The sequence below is a fragment of the Thamnophis sirtalis genome, unplaced genomic scaffold (assembly GCF_051295495.1).
Source record: "Thamnophis sirtalis isolate CommonGarterSnake01/CBP01778 unplaced genomic scaffold, rThaSir2_p1.2 scaffold_15, whole genome shotgun sequence".
In the NCBI taxonomy this organism is placed as follows: Eukaryota; Metazoa; Chordata; class Lepidosauria; order Squamata; family Natricidae; genus Thamnophis; species Thamnophis sirtalis.
In genome coordinates this window covers 22,687,788-22,710,123 of record NW_028261395.1, presented here as the reverse complement: position 1 = coordinate 22,710,123, position 22,336 = coordinate 22,687,788, and the positions used below count along the sequence as shown (strand labels likewise).

Sequence of the window (22,336 nt, the reverse complement as noted above, 5' to 3'; positions counted from 1 at the left end):
TTTTTAGCCTGGAAACCACTAATGATGATGAATGGTATGAAGTTGTAGATCTTGCTGAACAAACTCTAATACCATTTATGAATATAGAATAACAGAAGTTCAAAGAGACGTTGGAGGCTGGAGGCTGCCTAGTTCTTGTCAAGCAGGAGACCATTCCAAACAAATGGCTGTCCAATCTCAACTTATAAATCTCCAGTGAGATTTTTTTTAAAGTTTTTTGTTTATTTTTCAATTTTAAAAATATAAACATTCCATCTTTCCTTAAGCAGTGGGTCATCTGAGTACAAATATTTCTGTGCAGCATCCTTCCGTAGATCATAATACATTGAACAGTTAAACATTGTAAAGCTCTTCATTTCTTTCTTAACATACCTTCTAATAAAAATAAAATAATAACATTCAACATAGTCATTCTCATCTGACTAATACTAACCACTGCCATTTTATTCTTGATATGTTTTCTATTCTTCTTTTTACCTTCTTTTATTTCCAATTTCCTTTTTTATTCTCTAACCGTTGATAAAATACTACCCATATCATATAATAATCAGTTTGTTCTTTCTCCTTAATTGCTAATGTTAGTCTATTCATTTCTGCACATTCTAATATTTTCCTGGAACATCCACAACTTCTGGAGGAGATATTGCATTGATTGATTTTTCTCATTGTCAGGAAATTTCTCCTTATTTCTAGTTTGGTTGTCTCCTTGATTTCATTGCTCTCTGTGCAAATCATTTGACAGCTTTTTTCATTCAGTGATAGTCTCCTTAAACCCAACTGTACATATTATTTTGTCAGTATTCTGCTTATTGCTTCAAATATTGCATAATAGCTGCCTGTTAGTGCTGGTTTGATCACAGTTGGATTTTCCAGATGAACAACAGCATATACAGTGTTGAAAAATGAACCCTTATAAATAATACTAGGTTAATTAAAAAAGTATTTACAGAATTATGGAAGCGAAGTTGGGACCTGGGTCTGTAGTCAGGTTGGATTCCTGCTTAAAACCAGACGTGAAGATGATAATTCAATCCTTGAACAAAATGACCTCCCTGCTAAATTGCTTTTTTTTAATGGTTCTCTTCCTTCTTGTGCTGGTGGCTGATTTCTTACTGACAGGTGACACAGGGCATCAGTTGCTAACATTCATATTTCTTTTAAACAGGTATTCGTTACAGCACGGAAGTGAGTGTTGATGAAGTAAAAGCTTTAGCTTCTCTTATGACATATAAGTGTGCAGTAGTTGGTAAGTAATTCTAAATTAACTTCACTCTAAAGCCCTAAGGCCTTTAATTTTGTCAGGAAGATGTTTATGAGCTGTGTAGGATATTATTCCCATATAAGAGCTAGGAGTTTGAGGGAGTAAGAAAGATCTATCTTGCTCTAGTGAGCTCCTTGAGAACGTATGCGGAGTAATGGCCTGTGAGGGAGGTGACCTCTCTCCACAGATGGCGTGGGTGGGCTGAGCTTGTAAAGTAATTGTCTATGCTTTCCTGGGGATTTTAAGTTTTCTTTTCTGTTTTCTTGGGCCTGAAAATGAAGGATGTCCCTGAGAGTAGAGATGTCTGCTTTGCCAATTTTAGGGCATTTTAGAGATAACATTTCTAGCCTTCATCCAGCCTCAGCACGCAGCTCCCTTTCAGTTTATGAAACAGAGAAAAATTGATTAAATCTGATGTAATGCAAGTTTTTTAAACTCCTGTCTGTCTTAGCTGATCAAAATTAGCAAAGCAAGAAAGAGTGGTGCCACTGGTCTTAAAAAGGCCTGAATTCAGATGCTTCTTCAACTACTGTTAAGTGGCACAACTAAACCTTTGTAGAGGTTTCCACACTTAATTAAATGCTACACTATATAAAAGAAATATCCTGTTTTTCATATGTAAATAATTCTTGTAAAAAAAAAATTCTGAATCTCGTCTTTTCATTATGGTGAATTATGTTAAACTAAATCATTGTTGTCGTATTGCATTTTCTTTCCTTCTTTTTCATTTTCTGTTGATATCTCTGTGACTAATTCCTAAAAGTGGAAAAGACCAGACAGGGGAGTTAGCGATAAAATAAATCTTTACCATCTTTACATTCTTGTCCTTTGGTTTTTTTTTTATAACTTAAGCGTGAACATTTGTTTTCAGATGTGCCATTTGGTGGTGCAAAGGCTGGTGTTAAGATCAATCCTAGGCTATATACAGTAAGTTCAAATTCCAGAAAAATATGCTTTTAATCGGCATGATATCTGAGGAGCTGTTTTCTTAACATAGACCACTAGAATTCTATATATGTTCTTGGGCTGGAGAGATTAATTGCATACGTTCATGCCTATCATACCTTTCAGATAAGCAATAATCACAAGGAAAGTTGCCAGATAAACTTATGAATGCTGCCTGCAATTATTTTTGTCAATTGAGGCTGTCATCTTTTTTTTCTCAAATAAAAGGAATGACTTAGTTAAGCAGCCGAATTGTACCCATATCACTACAAGTAGTCCTTGGCTTATGACCACAATTGAGCCTAAAATTTCTGTTGCAAAGCGAAACATTTGTTGTAGGTTTTGCCCTGTTTCACGATCTTTCTTGCCACAGTTGTTAAGTGAATCACTACCGTTGTTAAGTTAGTCACACGGTTGTTAAATGAATCCGGCTTCCCCATGGACTTTGCTTGTCAGAAGGTCGCAAAAATTGATCAGATGGCCCCGGGACACTGCAACCGTCATAAATGTGTGTCAGTTGCCAAAAAATCTGAATTTTGATCTAGTGACCATGGGGATTCCGCAATGGTCATAAGTGTGAAAACGGGCATAAGTGACTTTTTTCAGTGCCGTTGTAACTTTGAACAGCCACTAAATGAACTGTTGTAAGTCGAGGACTGCCTGTATATGAGGAAGGATGCAGTATTGGTTAGATGTTGCATGTTTTGGCCAATATGCCAATAAACGACCAGTTTACTTAATATGTTGTCATTCTACACAAGTTAGAATGTAAAGTTTAGTCTATTTTGCAAGCTAACATATGTTTTGGGGGTATGTGCTGTGCAGTGATGAACGCTTAGGATAAGAATGAAATAAAAGGGATTTATCCCAGTTGCAAGGTTTTAACATACAGGGTGGCTCAGAATCATTGCAATAGAATATTGTAATCCTTAGTTTTATTTATGGTGTGTTTCTAGCAATCCTAAAGTGGCAGTTGATGTCATTAAAAGTCATTGTTAAAGTTAAGTGTGGACTTTGGGCGTTGCTTATTCACCTCCCAGATATTCAGTCTCTTCTTTTGTTGTTGTAGGATAATGAATTGGAAAAAATCACACGGCGGTTTACCATAGAACTGGCAAAGAAAGGCTTCATTGGTATGTAATGTTGGAATATCTGTATTGATTTGGATGAGAAGAATAATTCAGCAGTACTAGATAGTACAACTGTGCCCCCCCCCCCCAAATAAAATACTGGTAATTTGAATGTGATAGTGCCTGTTGTGAAGACACTCGGAAGGACAAGAATGCTTTTGTTTCCTTGTTTTAATTATTGTATTTTTTACACTATAAGACACACGTTAGCTTTAGAGGAGGACACACCTCTGTTGCTAGGGCTCCCCAGCTTTTGACTCAGTCCCTCAGCGAGGACAGACATATCAAAATTTTCAACATAAAGCAAAGCTAGCTGGGGAATTCTGGGAGTTGAAGTCCTCCAGGCTTAAAGTTGCCAAGGCTGGAGACCCCTGCTGTAAGTGATTGAATGGAGACGTTTCCCTCCATTTAGACCATGAATCATTGCATCCATGAATAAAGACAACATTACTTCCAATGGCTTGGCAGCATTAACCCTAACATAACTGTAAGCAATATCACAGCTGATTCTTCTGGTTTTCCCTGGATGGAACTGATTTGTGTTTAATGGTGTCCCCTCTTTGTTCCCGGCTGTGCCAAACAGGGCCTGGTGTGGATGTGCCAGCTCCTGACATGAGCACCGGTGAAAGGGAGATGTCGTGGATTGCAGACACCTATGCTAATACCATAGGGCACTATGTAAGTTCTGAACAAAAGCTTCCCTTATGGTGCAGTGGCCTTCCGACCTGTTCTTCAAGTTCTGTACAATCTAACTGTTCTGACCTAGACTTCCCCAGCAGCACGAAGCTGAGTCCTTGTCCCGATAAATCCCTTTTATTTAATTTACAGTGAATTCCTCTCCAGCAAAGTCCCGGCCCACAGTCTTTCAAGATAGTTCACAATTACCAACTTCATCAGGCTTGGAGAGTAGCCAGGCCAATATCTTTCAGATGCCACAATACTTTGTAAGAATGCAGGAATGAACTAATTGTCTCCTGCAAACTCTACTCCCCTTTCACTCCTCTTTTATTCTCTGTGGGAGGGGCCATTCACCATCCACCTATGGCTTTACTCCCAAGTTGACCCTTCTTCCTTAGCTGTTCCGTTCGTCTGGCAATTCTGGGAACAGGCTCCAGCTACCTCACTGATGTCTGACTCTGAAGGCAACTGATAACTGTCACTGTTATAACTGATAACCTCACTGTCCGAATCTTTTGCCAGCTGGGCTGGCCGCTGGTGGGCCACAACACTAACATAGACCTTAGAACAGATTTGCAGTTCTTTGAATAAGCAACATAAGACCAACATAAGGTCTACATGTCTGCAAGCATCACTGTTGAATGAGTGTCTTTCCCCCAAATAAATAGTTTAGTTGGAAATGCACAGGAGAATATATATATCTCTGACACGCTACTTGCTTTATACAGGAGGCGTCCTTGGTGCTCTCTGAACTTGGTTGTTCTCTTGCAGATGTTTCATTACCCAAACTAGGTAACATCGTCAGAAACCGGGATTACTCTTTCATAAAGTACATTCTCCAGATAGAATTGTAATGTAGGAAGCATCCTTCAGGAATCGTCTCTGTTTGCAGAATGATGAGTCCATCTAGTTTTTAACTCTCAATCCCATATGGAGCTTCTCTTCCAACATGATAGGAGGCTGCATCTGTGTGCCTGCTGTCCTCCCTAGCAATGTGCTAGGTCAGAGGTGTCAAACTCAATTTCATTGAGGGCCTCATCAGGGTTATGTTGACCTCGGGGGGGGGGGGGGCTGGCCAGGTGCGTGTCACTCGTGTCGGAAGTGGTGGCCCAAGCACTCTGCCACCGAAAATGGGCTCCCAAGCTCCATTTTCAGCTGCAGCGGCCTCCTGCAACCCTTTGCTAGCAAAAATTTTCACTGGCAGAGGCACGGTGGCCCAGTCCCTTGCTGTTTCCAGGGCGGCCCTCTGGGCCATATCTAAACACTCCCAGGCCAGATCTGGCCCCTGAGCCTTGAATTTGACATCCCTGTGCTATGTGATTGAGTGGGGTCTCCTAACGCAGGGGATACGAGAGCTTCTCTACCACGGCACCTGCTCCTTGGAAACTTGCAAATCGGTTAATTTCTATCATTTTGTTTTATAAGCTGCCATAATGTAGGGCAAGCCCTTGTCGCATCCTTTTTCTCCCCAGACCATCAGCTCCTCCTAATATAATGTATCGACTCAAATGCAAAGGCCGCACTGGATTCTCTTCCCTCTGCTAGTTTCTCTGTATTGGAGCTATAAATCAATAAAGATGCACAGTGAGGAGGAGATCTTGGCATGCTTGCAAAGACTGATGCCCTGAGAGTTGGCCATAGATGCCACTTGAAATTAAATAATATTAGACTTTGAGAAAACCAGTCCATAATAAATAAACTGTGCTAGTAATTTGTAGATAGTTCATTTCAATATACCTGGCAGTCACTTATTGAGGTGGTTGTTTTTGCAGAGTTGATAATGTGTCTTTAGCTGTTAACAAAGTGACATAAAATTATGAAAACAATTAATCTGTTGACATAAATTACATCTAGGCTGCATTAGTCCTGTAATGAGACCATGCCCAATTCTAAAAATGGTCAATATTTAATAATAATAGAAAGCTCTGCTTTCTGATTTTAACAACTGTGTTATCATCGACTAGGCAAGATCATCTTTTTGGAAATACAGTGCCAGCTTTTCTTTTGAATTCAGTTTTGTAATCATTTTCAACTAGAAAACGGGAAAATTGGAGACGAGGGTGGTTTTTTTTGGCCACCAAGAAAAAGTGCTTTCTTTCAAAATTCTTTTAATTATTCATGCATGAGCAAGCAATTAAATTATATTACACTTCGGTTCATCTGAGTTAACATTTTGCTTATTCAGTGTGACCATGGGAACTGTTTTCTAAACAGCCTCTTGAATGACTCTGTGGACTTCTCTCACATAATTTTACTTGAGATGGATACTTTAAACTTTGGCCAAAAAAAAAAAAATCACTCCGGATTGCAAGGCTATAAAGTTTCAATTAAGTGACAAATGGTACATGCAAAAAGCCTTCAAATGTTTGTTTTCCTGCACACACATTGTGGAGAGAAGAAAAGGAGAGAACAATTTGCTCTTTAGTATTCTAGTCAGTAAAGCTGCAGCTCTAAATAACTTTTCCCTTTTTGGCTAGTTTTATTAAGAGCAGTTTTGCTGCCTTGATGAGCTGGCATTTTTCTCTGGATGTAGCAGATTGCTAAAAATAGCCATTCTTGCTCTTGGGTCTAACACTTCACTGAAAACTCCTTATTTTATATCATAATTGGGAATATAATCCATAGTTTGTTGCATAAAGGATTTAATTTATTGCTCATGTGACTGGTGCAGTTTGTGAATTTAAAAGATTTCTCTTTTTTTGATACGGATTAGCTGTGTATGATAAAATGCTTCTTTATTTGAAGTGTGAGATCTCGTCTGCTTTGCTTTTTCAAAGATTTTTGTGACACTCCAAAGCTACTAATAGACAAGAATTGATTAAAAAAAATATGTGGTTTATAGGATGTTCTGATTGAAAGTCAATGGAGATTCTTAATCATCCAGGTCATGGTTGTCCCAAAGGTGCTTTTTCAAAAGCCAAGTGGACTTCCTTTTTTTCCTTGAAATTGTTTTGTTTCTCATCCAAGAAGCTTCTTCAGTTCTGACTGAATTCTGATTCAGTCAAGCTGAAGAAGCTTCTTGATTCAGTCAGAATTGAAGAAAATTTTTGGACGAGAAGCAAAACATCTTCAAGGCAAAACAAAGAAAATCAACTTGCAGTTTGAAAAAGCATCTTTGGGATTCTGATTGAAAGCTTATTAGATGAAAAAAAGGACTAGGTGTGGCATGATAGCAATATTCTGATATCTCAGGGGTTGCCCCAAAGAAGAGGGAGTCAAACTATTCTCCAAAGCACCTGTGGGTAGAACAAGAAGCAATGGGTGGAAACTAATCGAGAGAAGCAATCTAGAACTGAGGAGAAATTTCCTGACAGTTAGAACAATTCATCAGTGGAGCAACTTGTAAATGATCCAACACTGGACATTTTTAAGAAGATGTTGGATAACCATTTGTCTGAAGTGGTGTAGGGTTTCTTGCCTAAGCAGAGGGTTGGACTAGAACACCTTCAAGTTCCCTTCCAACTCTCTTATTCTAAATTATAATTTAAGATTAGATAAACAGTTTGTTGTTTCATTGCTATTCCAAGGAGCTAAATAAATAAATTAAGATTGGCACAGAAACTGATGAATTGTAGATGCAACATTTATCATCAAAATATAGTATACCAGAGCCTGAATGGGGCACAGAGGCTTCTATTTCACGTAGATAAAATTTCGGCATCTGTTTCCCCCTGCTTAGGCCCTGCAAACTCTTCTCTTTGGGTAAGCCTCAAATTGCAAAGCTCAACACAGCCGAGCAGAATACCCCACAGTGTTTTACGGTGCATAATGTGGGAACTATGACAATAGCATTCTACACTTTCTACAAATGAAGCGAGAGCTTCATTTTGTATTATTCTGACTCATCAGCCAAAAGAAAATAATAAGTGGAAGCAGTGAGTCAGATGTTTCAAAACTCAAGGCAAGAAGGAAGAACATTTACATTTTGAAAGAATTCCCATCAAATGTAAACGAAAGAAGAACAAAAAAAATGTAAAGCAAATACAATAGGAGATAAATTTGGAACGTTCTGTGTCAATCTTTTTGGCAGCTGCCAAAACATGAAAAAAGTTGTTTCTTAGCACAATTTTCAAGGGCTCTCTTTAGCAAGCCGCCTTGAGACGGGATTTGAGCAACTTTTATACTGTTCCTCATTAAGAAGCAATTTATGCCTTTCTACTGTAGAGCCGAGATGTTTCTATTTTCTTTCTAAGGGCCCTACTGTGATCCATTACTGAAGTGGGGGGGAGGAAGTTTGCAGCTGGCTGTTTTTATATAATAGATTCCTGAATTTCAGCCCATCTGGTCCATTTCAGAAATTCAGAGAACATTGGTAAAGTTGCAAATTGACTCTCCATTTTGCTGCATTAGAGGCAGTGACACAATATGTGAACCCACAACTCCTAAATTGGAATATGGCTTGGTAATTGTGACTTTGTAAAGTTGGATCATGACCCCAAATTTTCATTTCTTGGAGTGACTTTGCATTTCTAGTGATTTGCAATTCACTGTTCTTTGAAGAATGCCAACATGTGCGAAAGTAGAAATAACCCAGCTACATTTGGAGTTGGTTCCAGCAAGGGCGAAGTGAAGTAAGTAATGCCCACTGTTCTGAAAAATCAGGTGAGCAAAACCTGGAAAAGAAATGATTTCACAAAACCTGGAGGACTTTTCCATCTTTTGCTTTGTCGTAAGTCTGATGACTCAGTGTAGAAAGTAACTCCTCGCATGGGTTGTGATTAAATTCATTCTTGGCTATCAAAATCCAGTAAAGATAAAAGTCAGCAGAGGAGACATTAACACGTGGCAGGGTACACGTCAGATCTGCCCCAATCTGATCCGTTAGGAAAGAAAGACTCCTGACTCCACTTGGTTGAAGTGAAAGGTTCTTTTAATAAAAGATGTTGGCGGCAGTAAAGTCGGGGTGGATCTGAGTTTTCCACATTCAAAAGATACAGAAAAGCTTCCCCTTATCCCAGCTCTCCCCCTCCCCCCTTTACCAGCCCATCTTCAGCCAATCAGAACTCCCCGAAGTGTTTTGAGAACGCTGAGCTGTTTCAGGGTAATCCACATTCTTTCTCAGGGTGCCTTGCCTTGAATGCTGGTACAAACTGTTTCCAAGCTTTATCACCTGTCATTCCCTCCCTCCCTATTTCCCGTCACGTACGGCTTTATTGTCCCTCTATCCTCTCCCTCCCCCTGTAGCCTTTGATGGCAGGATCCCTGTGAGGCGCCAAGCCAAACCTTGCAGACCTGACAGTAGATGTTTTGAGAATATCTGCCCATCCCATTCCACATGAATGTCCTTCTTTCTTTTGCAGGACATCAATGCCCATGCCTGTGTGACGGGGAAACCTATCAGCCAGGGTGGCATCCACGGCCGCATCTCAGCCACGGGCCGTGGCGTCTTTCACGGGATCGAAAACTTCATCAATGAAGCGTCGTACATGAGCCTCTTGGGAATGACTCCAGGATTTGGAGATAAAACTTTTGCCATCCAGGTTAGTGGATTTACAAGAGTCACATGGGGAAGGAAAGGGAGCAATGATGCCTTAAGACTTGGATTGCCTTGAGATGGCCTTCGTAAACAACTTAGATGAGGGAATAGAAGGGGAAGTTACCAAATTTGCAGATGATACTAAGCTGGCAGGAATAACCAATACCCTAAAACAGCGATAGCGAACCTTTTTCGGCTCATGTGCCATAAGGGGGGGGAGTGCAGGAAGGTCGTGCGGGGGCATGCCGCATCCATAATTCAACACGCGACCACTACCCCCAGTGTGTATGCATGCATGAGAGGCACTCCCCCCCCCATTTTTTGCATGCTTTTTTCGCCCTCCCCAGGCTCCAAAAGCTTTATAGGAGCCTGGGGAGGGCGAAAACAGCCTCTCCCGCCCTCCCGGAGGCCCCCTGGAGCCTGGGGAGGGCAAAAAATGGCTTTAAAAAAGGCTGAAATCAGCTGGCCAGCACGCGCATGCACACTGGCCAGCTGACAGGGCAATGCCTCGCGTGCCCTGACAAATGGCACCGCCTGCCACCTGTGGCACACGTGCCATAGGTTCGCCATCCCAGCCCTAGAAGATAGGTTCAAGTTCCAGGTGGATCTTGACAGACTTGAACCCTGGGCTCTATCTGACAAAATGAAATTCAATGTAGAGAAAAGTAAAGTCTTACCTTTAGGCAGGAAAAACCAAAGATAGACATATAAACTGGGAGAAACCAGGCTTAATAGTAGTGACTGTGACAGGGATCTTGGAGTCTTAGTGGACAACCAGCTTAAATATGAGCCAGGAGTGTGCAGTTGCAGCCAAAAAAGCCAATGCAATCCTAAATTGCATTAACAGAGGGATACAATCAAATCAAATGAGGTCCTAATGCCATTCTATAAAGCCCTAGTAAGACCACACCTAGAGTACTGCATCCAGTTTTGGTTGTCACACTAAAAAAAGATGTTGAGATTCTAGAAAGAGTGTAGAGAAGAGCAACCAGGATGATTAGGGGACTGGAGACTAAAACATGAAGAAAGGAACTTGCAGGAACTGGGCATGGCTAGTCTAGTGAAGAGAAGGACCAGGGGAGACAGGATAGCAGTTTTCCAATATTCAAGGGGCTGCCACAGAGAGGAAGGGGGTCAAGCTATTTCCCAAAGCACCTGAAGGCCAGACAAGGAACTTTCTGACAGTGGGAAACATCAACCAATGGAACAGAAGTTGCCTTTGGAAGTTATGGGGGTTTCATCATTGGAAATTTTCAAGAAGAAATTGGACTGCCATCTGTCAGAAAGTCACAAGAGGAAAAGTGCATTTCGGGAGGTGGCAATGATAAATTATTGGTATATCAAGCCAAGAAAATGGCAAGGATATACAGTATTGCTATATATCCTTGTCATTAAGAGTCAAGCTTTGATTTTTGAATAAAAATAAAATATTGGAAGAATATTTCTCTCACATTAAATGCATAGTGAACTTCAGCCAAATGATTATTATAAGTAACATGTAAATGGCATTTTTGTCATGTCAGTCCGGCCATTGTATTAGCTGTTCACCTACGAATGGCCATGAATAAAGTGGTTTTGACTCTAAAGCTTTTTAGCAATAGCACTTAGACTTATATACCACTTCACGGTGCTTTTACAGCCCTTTCTAAGCTGTTTATGGTGTCAGCCTATTGCCCCCAGCAGTGTGGGTCCTCATTTTACCCACCTCGGAAGGATGGGTCAAACTTGAGCCAGTCAGGATCGAACTCCTGTCAGTGGACAGAGTGAGTCTACAATTCTGCATTCTAACCACTGCACTACAAGGACTCTTTAGAAAGGTGTTGTACTTCATGAAGCTATTTCAAGAAAAATAGAGGTTCGAGGGAGGGTAATTAAAAACTTATTTTCACTTTTTTTTAAAAATAGGGGTTTGGCAACGTGGGTTTGCATTCTATGAGATACCTTCATCGCTATGGAGCAAAATGTGTAGCTATTGGAGAAAAAGAGGGTGCTATCTGGAATCCTGATGGACTTGACCCAAAGGAGTTGGAAGATTACAAACTGGTATGCAAAATGGTTTGCCATTGTCTATTGTCTTGTTGCGCTGGCTATGAAGCTTAGTCATTCTGTTACTGCATTAGAAGCCTTTATGGTAAACAAAACAAAGGCTTCAGATTGGAAAGAAGTTATCAGATTTGCTTGAGTGGGGCACTCAAACTTTAGGTCTTTAGAAAGTATCAAGAGGACGAAGCTCAAGTGGGAATGTTGATTAATGAGGTGGAGCACACACACAAAAAATGGGGAAGCTAACCAAAATAGAATACATACACACACACACACACACACACACACACACACACACACACATTACATACACAGACACTATATATATATATATATATATATGTGTGTGTGTGTGTGTGTGTGTGTGTGTATATATATATATATATATATATATATATATATATATATATATATATATATATATATATATATATATATATATATATATATATATATATATATAGTTGTTCGGGTTTTCTCCCGCGTAGAATTGGAGATGTCTTGGCGACGTTTCGACGAAGTCACATTCGTCATCTTCAGGCTGCTGCTGACTACTTCACTACTCCTGGAAACACCAAACCTGAAGTAGTCAGCAGCAGCCTGAAGATGACGAATGTGATTTCGTCGAAACGTCGCCAAGACATCTCCAATTCTACGCGGGAGAAAACCCGAACAACTAGAGACCTACATACTAACACCCGCGAAAACCTCAGAAAACATATATATATATATATATATATATATATATATATATATATATATATATATATATATATATATATATATATATATATATATATATATATATATATATATATATATATATATATATATATATATATATATATATGTTTTATTTGTGCTGATAAACACAAATATAACAAAGGCAACAGTAAAAATATTGGGTTTCTGTCTGGATGGACTCTTGTGACGAGCCTAATGACAGAGAGTGGAAGTGTGACCTTCCTCCCACACTTGGGCATACCAGGGGTTGTGACTTTAAGTATATATATATATATATATATATATATATATATACACACACACACACACATACACACACACACACACACACACACACACTGTATTTTTTGGACTATAAGACGCACTCCTCTCCCCAGTGGGTGGAAATGTCTGCGTCTTATAGAGCAAATATTGCAGAAGCCCAGCCTACCCGCCGCCGGCCACCCTTCGGCCTCTGCCTCCCAGCAATTTGCTTCCTTGCAGCAAACAGTCTGGTCAGCTTCAGCACAGCCTAATTTAGCACTAGCAGCTTATTGGCGGTTGGATCGGCCTCCTGGAATATCACCGATCAGCTGTTCCAGGCTGCGGAGATCACCGCCCATCTCCAACGTTGCCACCACCACCTCTGGGCACCCCATTTTTTCTTCCATGCATCCCACTAGTTCAAGAGAACCAACCTAGAACTAAAGAGAAATTTCCTGTTACTGAGAAGAATTCACCAGTGGAACGGCTTTCCTTCAGATGTTGTGGGAGCTTCATCACTGGAGGCTTTCAAGAAGAGATTGGACAACTAGTTGTCTGAAAGGGTCTCCTGCTTGAGCAGTAGGTTGGATTAGAGCAGTGTTTCTCAACCTTGTCAACTTGAAGATGTCTGGACTTCAACTCCCAGAATTCCCCAGCCAGCGAATGCTGGCTGGGGAATTCTGGGAGTTGAAGTCCAGACATCTTCAAGTTGACAAGGTTGAGAAACACTGGATTAGAGGACCTCCAAGGTCTCTTCCAACTTTGTTACTCTGTTCTGTTAAGACACTGACTAAACACTTGTAATTCCCATCATTCTCTCAACAGCAACACGGATCCATTCTCACCTATCCAAAAGCTAAGGCTCTTGACTGCCACATTCTTGAAGCCGATTGTGACATCCTCATCCCAGCAGCCAGCGAAAAACAGTTGACAAAAGCCAACGCTCACAATGTCAGAGCGAAAGTAAGACTTTGTTCTCCACCAGCTCTTCTTGCTGCCTCCGTTAAAAGATTTCCTGGGCTTAACGGTGATGCTCTGATGTTCTTTTCAGATCATTGCTGAAGGTGCTAATGGACCCACGACCCCCGAAGCCGATAAGATATTCTTGGAACGGAACATCATGGTTATTCCAGTAAGGTTCTTTTTGATAGTTGTTGTCTTGGGTGGAAAAACAGTGCTAAGTTGATTGATGGAGATAACTTCTGAATATTTTTTTAAAAAACGTAATCATTCGGCAGGACTTTTCTGAAATAGACAGAATGGATTTTAATCTGTTTCCAGGAATGTAACTGGCAAATAGCTCTACTAGTAGCAAATTAGATGAAGGCTGTCTGCCTTTGGCTGGGTTGGATACAAAAAAAAATATGTTTTTGTTTCATCCTCAATCATATCCTAGCACAGGGCTCTCCCACCTTGGTAACTTTACAACCTGTGGACTTCCTGGCTGAGGAATTCTGGGTGTTAAAGTCCATAAGCCATAAAGTTGCCAAGGTGGGAGGACCCTTGCAAGCCTAGCAAGTCTTTGATCTTTGTCTACAAGGAAGGAAGTTCTGTTGAACTCACCCCACTCTTCCTCTTTGCCCATGGCTTAGTTTAGAAGCAGGACTGAGTTGTCCTCAGCCATCGTCAGCCACCATAAAGCAGAGATAGGACCTTTGGATCTCCATGATCCCCTTGCTTGGTTGACTCCCCCAAAATTCCTCAGCTACTCAGGTAGTGGATGGGGCCCAACCTTCATCTTGATTCCTAATAATTCCATCCTGTGTTTCCCAGAAGCATTCAGGGTTAGTTGGCTAACCGAGATGATGGGGGGCTCTTTAACCTGAGGAGACTTCAAGATATTAAACAAAGAGAAGGAAACTTTTTCTGAGAGACTTCCTCGTTGTTGAGGACTACATCCTGAATGCTGGCTCAGAGCCAGGGATGCAGGCAAGTTATTAATCCAGCCAATTGGGTGGGAGTAAAAATGCATTCCCTGAAACCACAATACTGGTTCCTGGGTTGCTGAGCAGGATGCGAAGTAGTAAAAAAGCTTGATTTAAATCAACTAATCTAAATCATAATGTTCAAAGAGCAGCTGTCATCTCTGTCCTGCAGCGGCTCCTCCTCTGACCCGCTGTTGACTCACCAATATTGCAGAATATACAGCCTCATGCTACATAACTCAGCTCCGTTTCATGCTGAATAAACTAAATTATTAATGTATCTTGAATAGAAAACTATCTTTAGATAGATTTTTTTACTCTAAAAGCATTTTATTAAAATAAATTTGATTTAAATCCAATTTAAATTTTAAAAAATCATTGATTTTTATCCACTTAGGTTACTTATTCTTTTCTGCTACTCTTTGCTGAGTGAATCCTCCTTACCCTTTTTCAGTGCCTTGAATTTTATTTACTTAGTCGTGTATCAAATATGTGCAGCCACCCACCTCACAAGAAGCAACTGCATACAACGAAAGAAGTATAAAAATAAACATCAAACACAGACACGCCTGAGATTCTATCAACAGTGAATTCTTTTCCTTTTGAATTCTTTGCTCTTCATTTAGCTCCTTGATCTCACCTGGAGCCAAACATTAATTTGATCTACCTGTTAATAAGTGTTTAATTGTAGTTGTCATTTCACTTGTTAAGTCGATGACTGTAAAATCAGGAATCCAAGCAGTTGAAATGAATATATAGGTTTATTTCAGGCTGAGGCTTTCTACAAGAATCTGAACTACTAGTGGCCAAAGCAAATTGGTGGTAGATAAGAGTCAACGTATTAAGAATCAAGGTGGGCTGGACTTCTATCTCTTGTGGGTGCCAAGGGACTCAAGACTGATGATGCATTTGGCCCCTTCTTCGGGCTTAACTTGTCTGCGTCTTTTTCATTTTCTCGCTTATTCTTTCCACAGGACCTTTATTTAAATGCTGGCGGTGTGACTGTATCTTATTTTGAATGGCTGAAGAACCTGAACCACGTCAGCTACGGCCGCTTGACCTTCAAGTACGAAAGGGACTCAAACTACCATCTACTAAGTACGTTTAATGGGTTCTGTCCATAATACAGCCTTCGCCCACTGGTGGGCATGTCTGGGCTCCTTGAACACTTTCAGGGGCACACTTTGCCCAATGGTTTTAGCAGGTTTTGGTTGGAAACAAGACTGGTGGGTTTTTGGCCTTGTGTTGCTGAATGTTTTTGGCAGATTAATGGATTTAAGAGGAAATCTGCCCCCCCTCCATACGTGGAAGTAGATCTACCTTGGCAGCACATTAAAAAAGGAAGTTGATTCTACTCTGAGAAGAACTGTCTTTTGATTATCCAGTTAGTTCCCTTGGCCAGGAGTTTTAACTGGCTGTTTTCTTTCTTTTAGTGTCGGTTCAGGAGAGCTTGGAAAGAAAGTTTGGGAAACACGGGGGAAGTATTCCGGTTGTGCCTACTGCAGAATTCCAGGATAGAATATCTGTAAGTAGCTCTTGCAAAATTTTATTACCTTAATATGTAGATCTAAGCAAACTTTCCATCCTGCAGCAACAAAACCCACAGGGAAATCTGAAGGAAGGAAGCTAAAATGCTGCATTTAACTCTGTTGAAAGCTGAAGTTTTGGCTCAGTTCGTATTTATAATAAATTAGCTGATAACCCGGCGTTGTCTGGGTATTTATTTATAGGGGGGAAATGTCCAGACCAATATAATTTCTAATGTTGGCTTTTCCCCCTTATGAGAGGGAGCCCTCTTGCGGAGTACTGTGAAGCCGTTACCATGGCAACTCCACTGCGCTGTACAGTAGAAGCCATTTGAAGGCTGTATGTTAACAGAACACACACACACCCCGAAGGGTGTTAGGGGTGTCTTACCCCCACAATATTTGTTTCCAGAGAGTAAGTCATTTGTATACCAAGATTGTTGAGGCGTTCCAGAGTTATGCTGCAACACACACACACACACACAATTAAAATAAAATAAATGGACCTATGAGTAGTCCTTGAATAATGACCACAATTGAGTCGAAAATTTCAGTTGCTAAGCAAGACAGATAAATGAATTTTGTCACATTTTATGACCTACCTTTCCCCGGTTATTAAGTGAATCACTACAGGTGTTAAGGTAGTAAAACATTTGTTAGGCGAATCTGGCTTCTCCATTGAATTTACTTGTCAAGGAATCACAAAGGGTGACCCTGGGACACTGCAACCGTCATAAATATGAGTCAGTTACCAAGCATCTGAATGTTGGATCATGTGACCATGGGGAAGTTGCAGTGGTCGCAAGTGTGAAAAATGGTCATAAGTCACTTTTGCCGTGCCATTGTAACTTTGAACAGTCACTAAACAAATGGCTGTAAATTAAGGACTATCCATATTACAGTTCTGACTAGAAACCAGAAACGATGGTCCCAGGTGAAATCTAAACTTAATATTGTTAGAATAATGTGCATTAATTCCAGTATGCAATATGTACGTTGCACATTAAAATTTTTTAGCTTGGCGGATATATGCCTGAATTTTTCAGACTATAAAATGCACCGGAGTATAAGACGCACTAAAAAAAGTTTTTGTACTCTGTAGGCTTCTCAAACCCTCTGCAAAAAACAAAAAAACAAAAAGGGCAAGCAGAGCTTTGGGAGGCTTATAGAGTGCTCCTAGGGGCTGGGGGTGCCAAAAATGAGCAAAAAATGGCCTGTTTTTCACAAAAAATGGCCTTTTTTGCAAAAAAAGAAAGGGGGGCTTGAAGAGGGTTTGGGAGGCTTGTAGAGTACTCCTGGGGGCTGGGGGGGGCAAAACCCTGCCCTCCCCAGCCCCCAGGAGCACTTTGCAAGCCTCCCAAACCCTCTGCATGTCCATTTTTGCAAAGGGGGTGGGATTTTGGAAGACCCAAAATGCTGTATTCAGTGTATAAGACGTACCCAGATTTTCACCCTTTTTTGGGGGGGTGCATCTTATACTCCAAAAAATACGGTACCTCTACTAACCCTGTTTTTGACCTGATGTTCAAATAGCAATAGCACTTTATATACAGAGTCAGCCTCTTGCCCCCAACAATCTGGGGCTCATTTGACCCACCTCCGAAGGATGGAAGGCTGCGTCAACCTTGAGTCCGTCAGGTTCGAACTGCTGGCAGTGAGTTAGCCTGCAGTATTGCATTCTAACCACTGCGCCACCACAGCTCTTTCAATTAACCAATTTCCATGAAAAGGCAGTACATAGAAGTGACATTAGAAAGGGGAAATTGACCTCTTAAGCCAAACCAGCCTCCGGTTGGTGACTTTTGACTGGGTTGTGATGGCTGTTCTTTTCCACACAGGGTGCCTCTGAAAAAGACATTGTGCATTCGGGCTTGGCTTACACCATGGAGCGATCCGCACGGGTAGGTATTGCGCAGCTATGAAACATTAAATGCTACTATGGATGGTCATCTGAGATGTCAGAGTCATTGGCCAGCTCTTCCTGCCTTATTTTGCTTGCCTTATGGTGGGAAGATTATGTTCTGACCGAGGCTTCCCAAGAGCATGAAGTAGACTCCTTGTCCCGACAAAAACCCCTTTTATTAATTGACTGTGAATTCTGCTCATTCACATCCAGCAAAGTTTTTCAAGGGAGGATTTACAGTCACAGACCTTTTGTGGCTTGTAGAGCTGACAGGCCGATATCTGCAAAACTTGGCAAGGAGTCTCAGAGTGTCATAAACCAATGAAGCGAACTAATTGTCTCCTGCAAACTCCACTCCCCTTTCGCTCCTCTTTTGTTTCCTCTGGGAGGGGCCATTCATCATCCACCTGTGGCCTCACTCCCAAGTTGACCCCTGTTCTTTAGCTGTTCCCTTCGTCTGGCAACTCTGTGCATGGGCACACTGGGAACAGGCTCCAGCTGTTCATCTGCCTCACTGATCTCCGACTCCGAAGGCAGCTGATAACTGTCGGGGTGACCCTGGCCCTCTCTCAGCCTCTGACACAGTCCTCATCAGAGCCTTCCCCAAACTCCAGGACTGGCCCAGGTTCCTCCCCAACCTCCTTACTGTCCGAATCTGCTGCCAGCTCCGCAGGCCACTGAGGGGGCCAAAACACATTACCAATCAAAACCAGAGGGTAGCCATGATTATTATTGTTGCCATTAGCAGTCAGGTTTTCTGTATTTAGAGATGAGAAGGTAGAATTCCTGGAAACACGACTGGGGAAACGGGCCATGAAGAAGTTTATTGAAAAGAGAAGAGCTCAATATAAGCATATATGTAATTGCATTCTTAAAAAGTATCGGCTTAGCAAGAGGAAGTGTTGGTTTCTCTTGGTTGCTGTCTTGTGACAAGCAGGATAACAGAGTTGGAAGGGACCTTGGAGGCCTTCTAGTCCAGCCCCCTACCTCGAGTTACCACCACTTTTGAGCCCAACATTTCTGTTGCTAAGTGAGACATTTGTTTAGTGAGTTTTGCTCCTTTTTATGACTTTTCCTGCCATAGTTGTTAAGTGGTTCACTTCAGTTCTTAAGTTAGTAACATGGTTGTTAAGTGAATCTGGCTCCCCCATTGACTTTGCTTGTCAGAAGGTTTCAAAGGGGGATCCCATGACCTCGATACACTGCAACCGTCATAAATGTGAGTCAGTTCCGAAACATCTGAATTTTGATCACATGACCATGGGGATGCTGCAACAGTCATAAGTAGGGAAAAACCTCCATAAGTCACTTACTTCAGAGCTGTTGTAACTTTCAACAGTCACTGTATTACTGTTAGTTTAGTCAAATGACTAAACTCAACTCTTACAAGTCGAGAATTAGCTCAATCATTTCAGATCTCTTCTTTAAAAATCTCCAGTGTTGGAGTTGGCCATTGGAAATTATCCTTAACTGCATCCTTATTTTCATGCAGTTTCACAACTATAACTGTGTTTTGAATTCCTCCATTAAAAAAAGAAAGAGTGGAATAGATAGATCTTTGAAGAAAACCATAATGGGTAACCCTCTAAGATCAGGGGTGTCCAAACTTGGGAACTTTAAGACTTATGGACTTCAACTCCCAGAATTCCCCATCCAGCATGACTGACTGGGGAATTCTGGGAGTTTAGGTCCAGAAGTCTTAAAGTTCCCAAGTTTGGGGGGCGGGGTTGTCGAACTCAAGGCCTGCCCATGAGGTTCTTAGATCTGGCCCACAGGACTGCCCTGCAAAACAGTAAAGGATCGGCCCACGGTACCTCTGCCAACGAAAACAGAGCTCGGAAGGATTGTGTGCGGTCCTCCCGAGCTCTGTTTTCGCTGGCAAAGGGTTGCAAGAGGCCATTGCAGCCGAAAACGGAGCTCGGGAGGCCATTTTCACTGGCAAAGCGCTCAGGCCACCACAGGCACCCCTGACACAAGTGTTGTCAAGCTGGCCATAACCCCCCATCCCTGCCCCCCTTGAGGTCAATCACAACCCTGAGGCAGCCCTCAGTGAAATCGCGTTTGATACCCCTGCTCTAGATCAGTGTTTCTCAACCTTGTCAACTTGAAGATGTCTGGACTTCAACTCCCAGAATTCCCCAGCCAGCTGGCTGGGGAATTCTGGGAGTTGAAGTCCAGACATCTTCAAGTTGACAAGGTTGAGAAACACTGATCTAGATATTTTTCAACTTCTACTCTCTGAACCAGGGTTTTAGCTAACACCAATAGCATTTGGACTCCAGTAATCTTCCCAAGAGCCTTGTTTTCCCAGGTTTGATTTACCAGTATGCAGATTACCCACGAGCCTTTCAGGAAAAAAAAAACACGAAGGCAAAATCTCCATGATTGTTCAACGGTTTCCCACATATATTTTTTTTAAAAAATGCATAGCCAACGTCTCTGGGAGTCCCTAACTGCGGTTTTTAATGTCCCGTAGCAAATCATGCGTACCGCCATGAAGTACAACCTAGGTCTGGACCTGAGAACAGCTGCCTACGTCAACGCGATTGAGAAAGTCTTCAAAGTGTACAACGAAGCCGGTCTGACCTTCACATAAGCGGCTTCCTCCCGTCTTCAGCCTGTCACCCCCGTGTTCTGAGTCCCGTTGGGGAAAAAAAGGTTTATGAGAAGTTTACACAGAAAAACTCCCTTTCTCACTTAACCGTAGTGGAATTGATTCTCAGATAGCTTCCGTTCAAGCTAATCCTTTTTTTAAAATGCAATATTGGGGGAGAGGGAGGAGGGGAAAACCATAGATTTAAGGTTCCACGTTGAGAGACGACTACAGATAGCCAGCTCCTCTGCACCGCCTAGAGTTTTTTTTCTTTTTGTAGGTTTCATCTTGAGACGTTAAAACCTGTTCCCTTTTTTTCTTGTACGGAAGCGTGGCCTTGCCACCATTAGCAAACTTAGCATCGCTTCTGACAATGTATAACGCTGAAGGAAATATTAACTGTTCAAGCACTTTGGCTTCAGGCAACGCTATACTTGTAGTTTAGGCACTTTTGAGTAAATAGCTCTTGGATCATTTCTGAAGACTGAATGGGTGACCTTCAGGGAATAACCTAGATTTTTTCCCCATTTTTACAGTTACAGGAGAGTCTTGTTCCCTTTAAGTCGCTGTTCTGTTATTTCTTTCCTTTTTTAAAAAAAAAAACAACTTTGCTCCTGCTACAGGCCTTCCTCTAAATCATGTACTTAGCCTCACCTTGATTTAAGCACTGTTCAGCTGTGCATAAAAAGAGGAGTTCCAGAAATTCTTTTTATAAGCTGAACAAGCATCGTTGATTCACAGATGACCATGGGAGAACGGCTTCTTGTCACTACATATCCACTTAGCTTACGTATTATTATTTTTTAAAAAGAGGATAACACGTACTTGAGCATAACCTTGGGACGTCTGAAGAATTTTTGTAAGTTTTTATTCTTGTACTTTAGTTTTTGAAGTGCTTTTAGCATTAGCGTTGGCCCGTTGAACAATTAAAACATAGAAATTATCGTTACCAAGAAGACTGGCAGGCACACCGACACAATTTTTGCTCCATTCATCTGGAAAATGCTGAGCCTGGAAAAATGGGTTAGAGGGAAAGCCTCGAATCAGGATTGGATTGTTCCCGTAGCTGCCTTGTGGGTCTTGACATGGTCTTGTGTCCAGATGAATTCTATAAAGTGCCAGATGTATTTATCTAATCAGTTAGGTTGTTTTTAAAATGCACCCCAGCCCCTCTTGAAAATTCATGGTTATTTTTTTTTCTAGCTCCTTTATAACTCATGACATAACATGGCAAACAAAAGCAATTATTAAAAGTTGACATTTTGAAACATGCTCTGGTCTGTGTGTTTTCTACTCCGCGTTGGTGGAGACGGGTTGGGATGTGGCTGAGAAGACTCCAGTTCCCACACAGGTCCTGTTGACACAGTCCCAGAATTTTTCAGTCATTCCCAGAAATTACGTCCATATAAGGTAAAGGTTCCCCTTGCACATATGTGCTAGTCGTTCCCGACTAGGGGGCGGTGCTCATCTCCGTTTCAAAGCCGAAGAGCCAGCGCTGTCTCCGTGGTCATGTGGCCGGCATGACTAAATGCGGAAGGTGCATGGAACACTGCTACCTTCCCACCAAAAGTGGTTCCTATTTTTCTACTTGCATTTTTACATGCTTTTGAACTGCTAAGTTGGCAGAAGCTGGGACAAGTAATGGGAGCTCATTATGTTATGTGGCACTAGGGATTCGAACTGCTGATCTTTCTGATCGACAGGCTCCGCAGCCACTGAGCCACCACATCCCATACGTACGTACACTATATTGCCAAAAGTATTCGCTCACCCATCCACATAATCATAATCAGTTGTGAGCAAATAGTTTTGGTAATATAGTGAATAAGCATATTTAAAGTGAATGCCTTTTTTCCTGTTGGACAGAAG

General features: G+C 41.5%; 1 protein-coding gene across 1 annotated transcript in view; it reads left to right on the top strand.

Moving 5' to 3' along the window:
- GLUD1 (glutamate dehydrogenase 1) overlaps window positions 1-21,737 on the top strand; it is a 31,050-nt gene extending 9,313 nt beyond the window's left edge. The window contains exons 2-13 of the mRNA XM_087701930.1: window positions 1,166-1,246; window positions 2,133-2,188; window positions 3,276-3,339; window positions 3,920-4,014; window positions 9,315-9,494; window positions 11,396-11,533; window positions 13,346-13,483; window positions 13,572-13,652; window positions 15,420-15,543; window positions 15,879-15,970; window positions 17,810-17,872; window positions 20,351-21,737. Of these exons, the coding sequence (XP_087558056.1) occupies window positions 1,166-1,246; window positions 2,133-2,188; window positions 3,276-3,339; window positions 3,920-4,014; window positions 9,315-9,494; window positions 11,396-11,533; window positions 13,346-13,483; window positions 13,572-13,652; window positions 15,420-15,543; window positions 15,879-15,970; window positions 17,810-17,872; window positions 20,351-20,470 (1,232 nt within the window). The 3' untranslated portion in view covers window positions 20,471-21,737. The remainder of the gene's footprint in view (window positions 1-1,165; window positions 1,247-2,132; window positions 2,189-3,275; window positions 3,340-3,919; window positions 4,015-9,314; window positions 9,495-11,395; window positions 11,534-13,345; window positions 13,484-13,571; window positions 13,653-15,419; window positions 15,544-15,878; window positions 15,971-17,809; window positions 17,873-20,350) is intronic.
- Window positions 21,738-22,336: the final 599 nt, after the last annotated feature.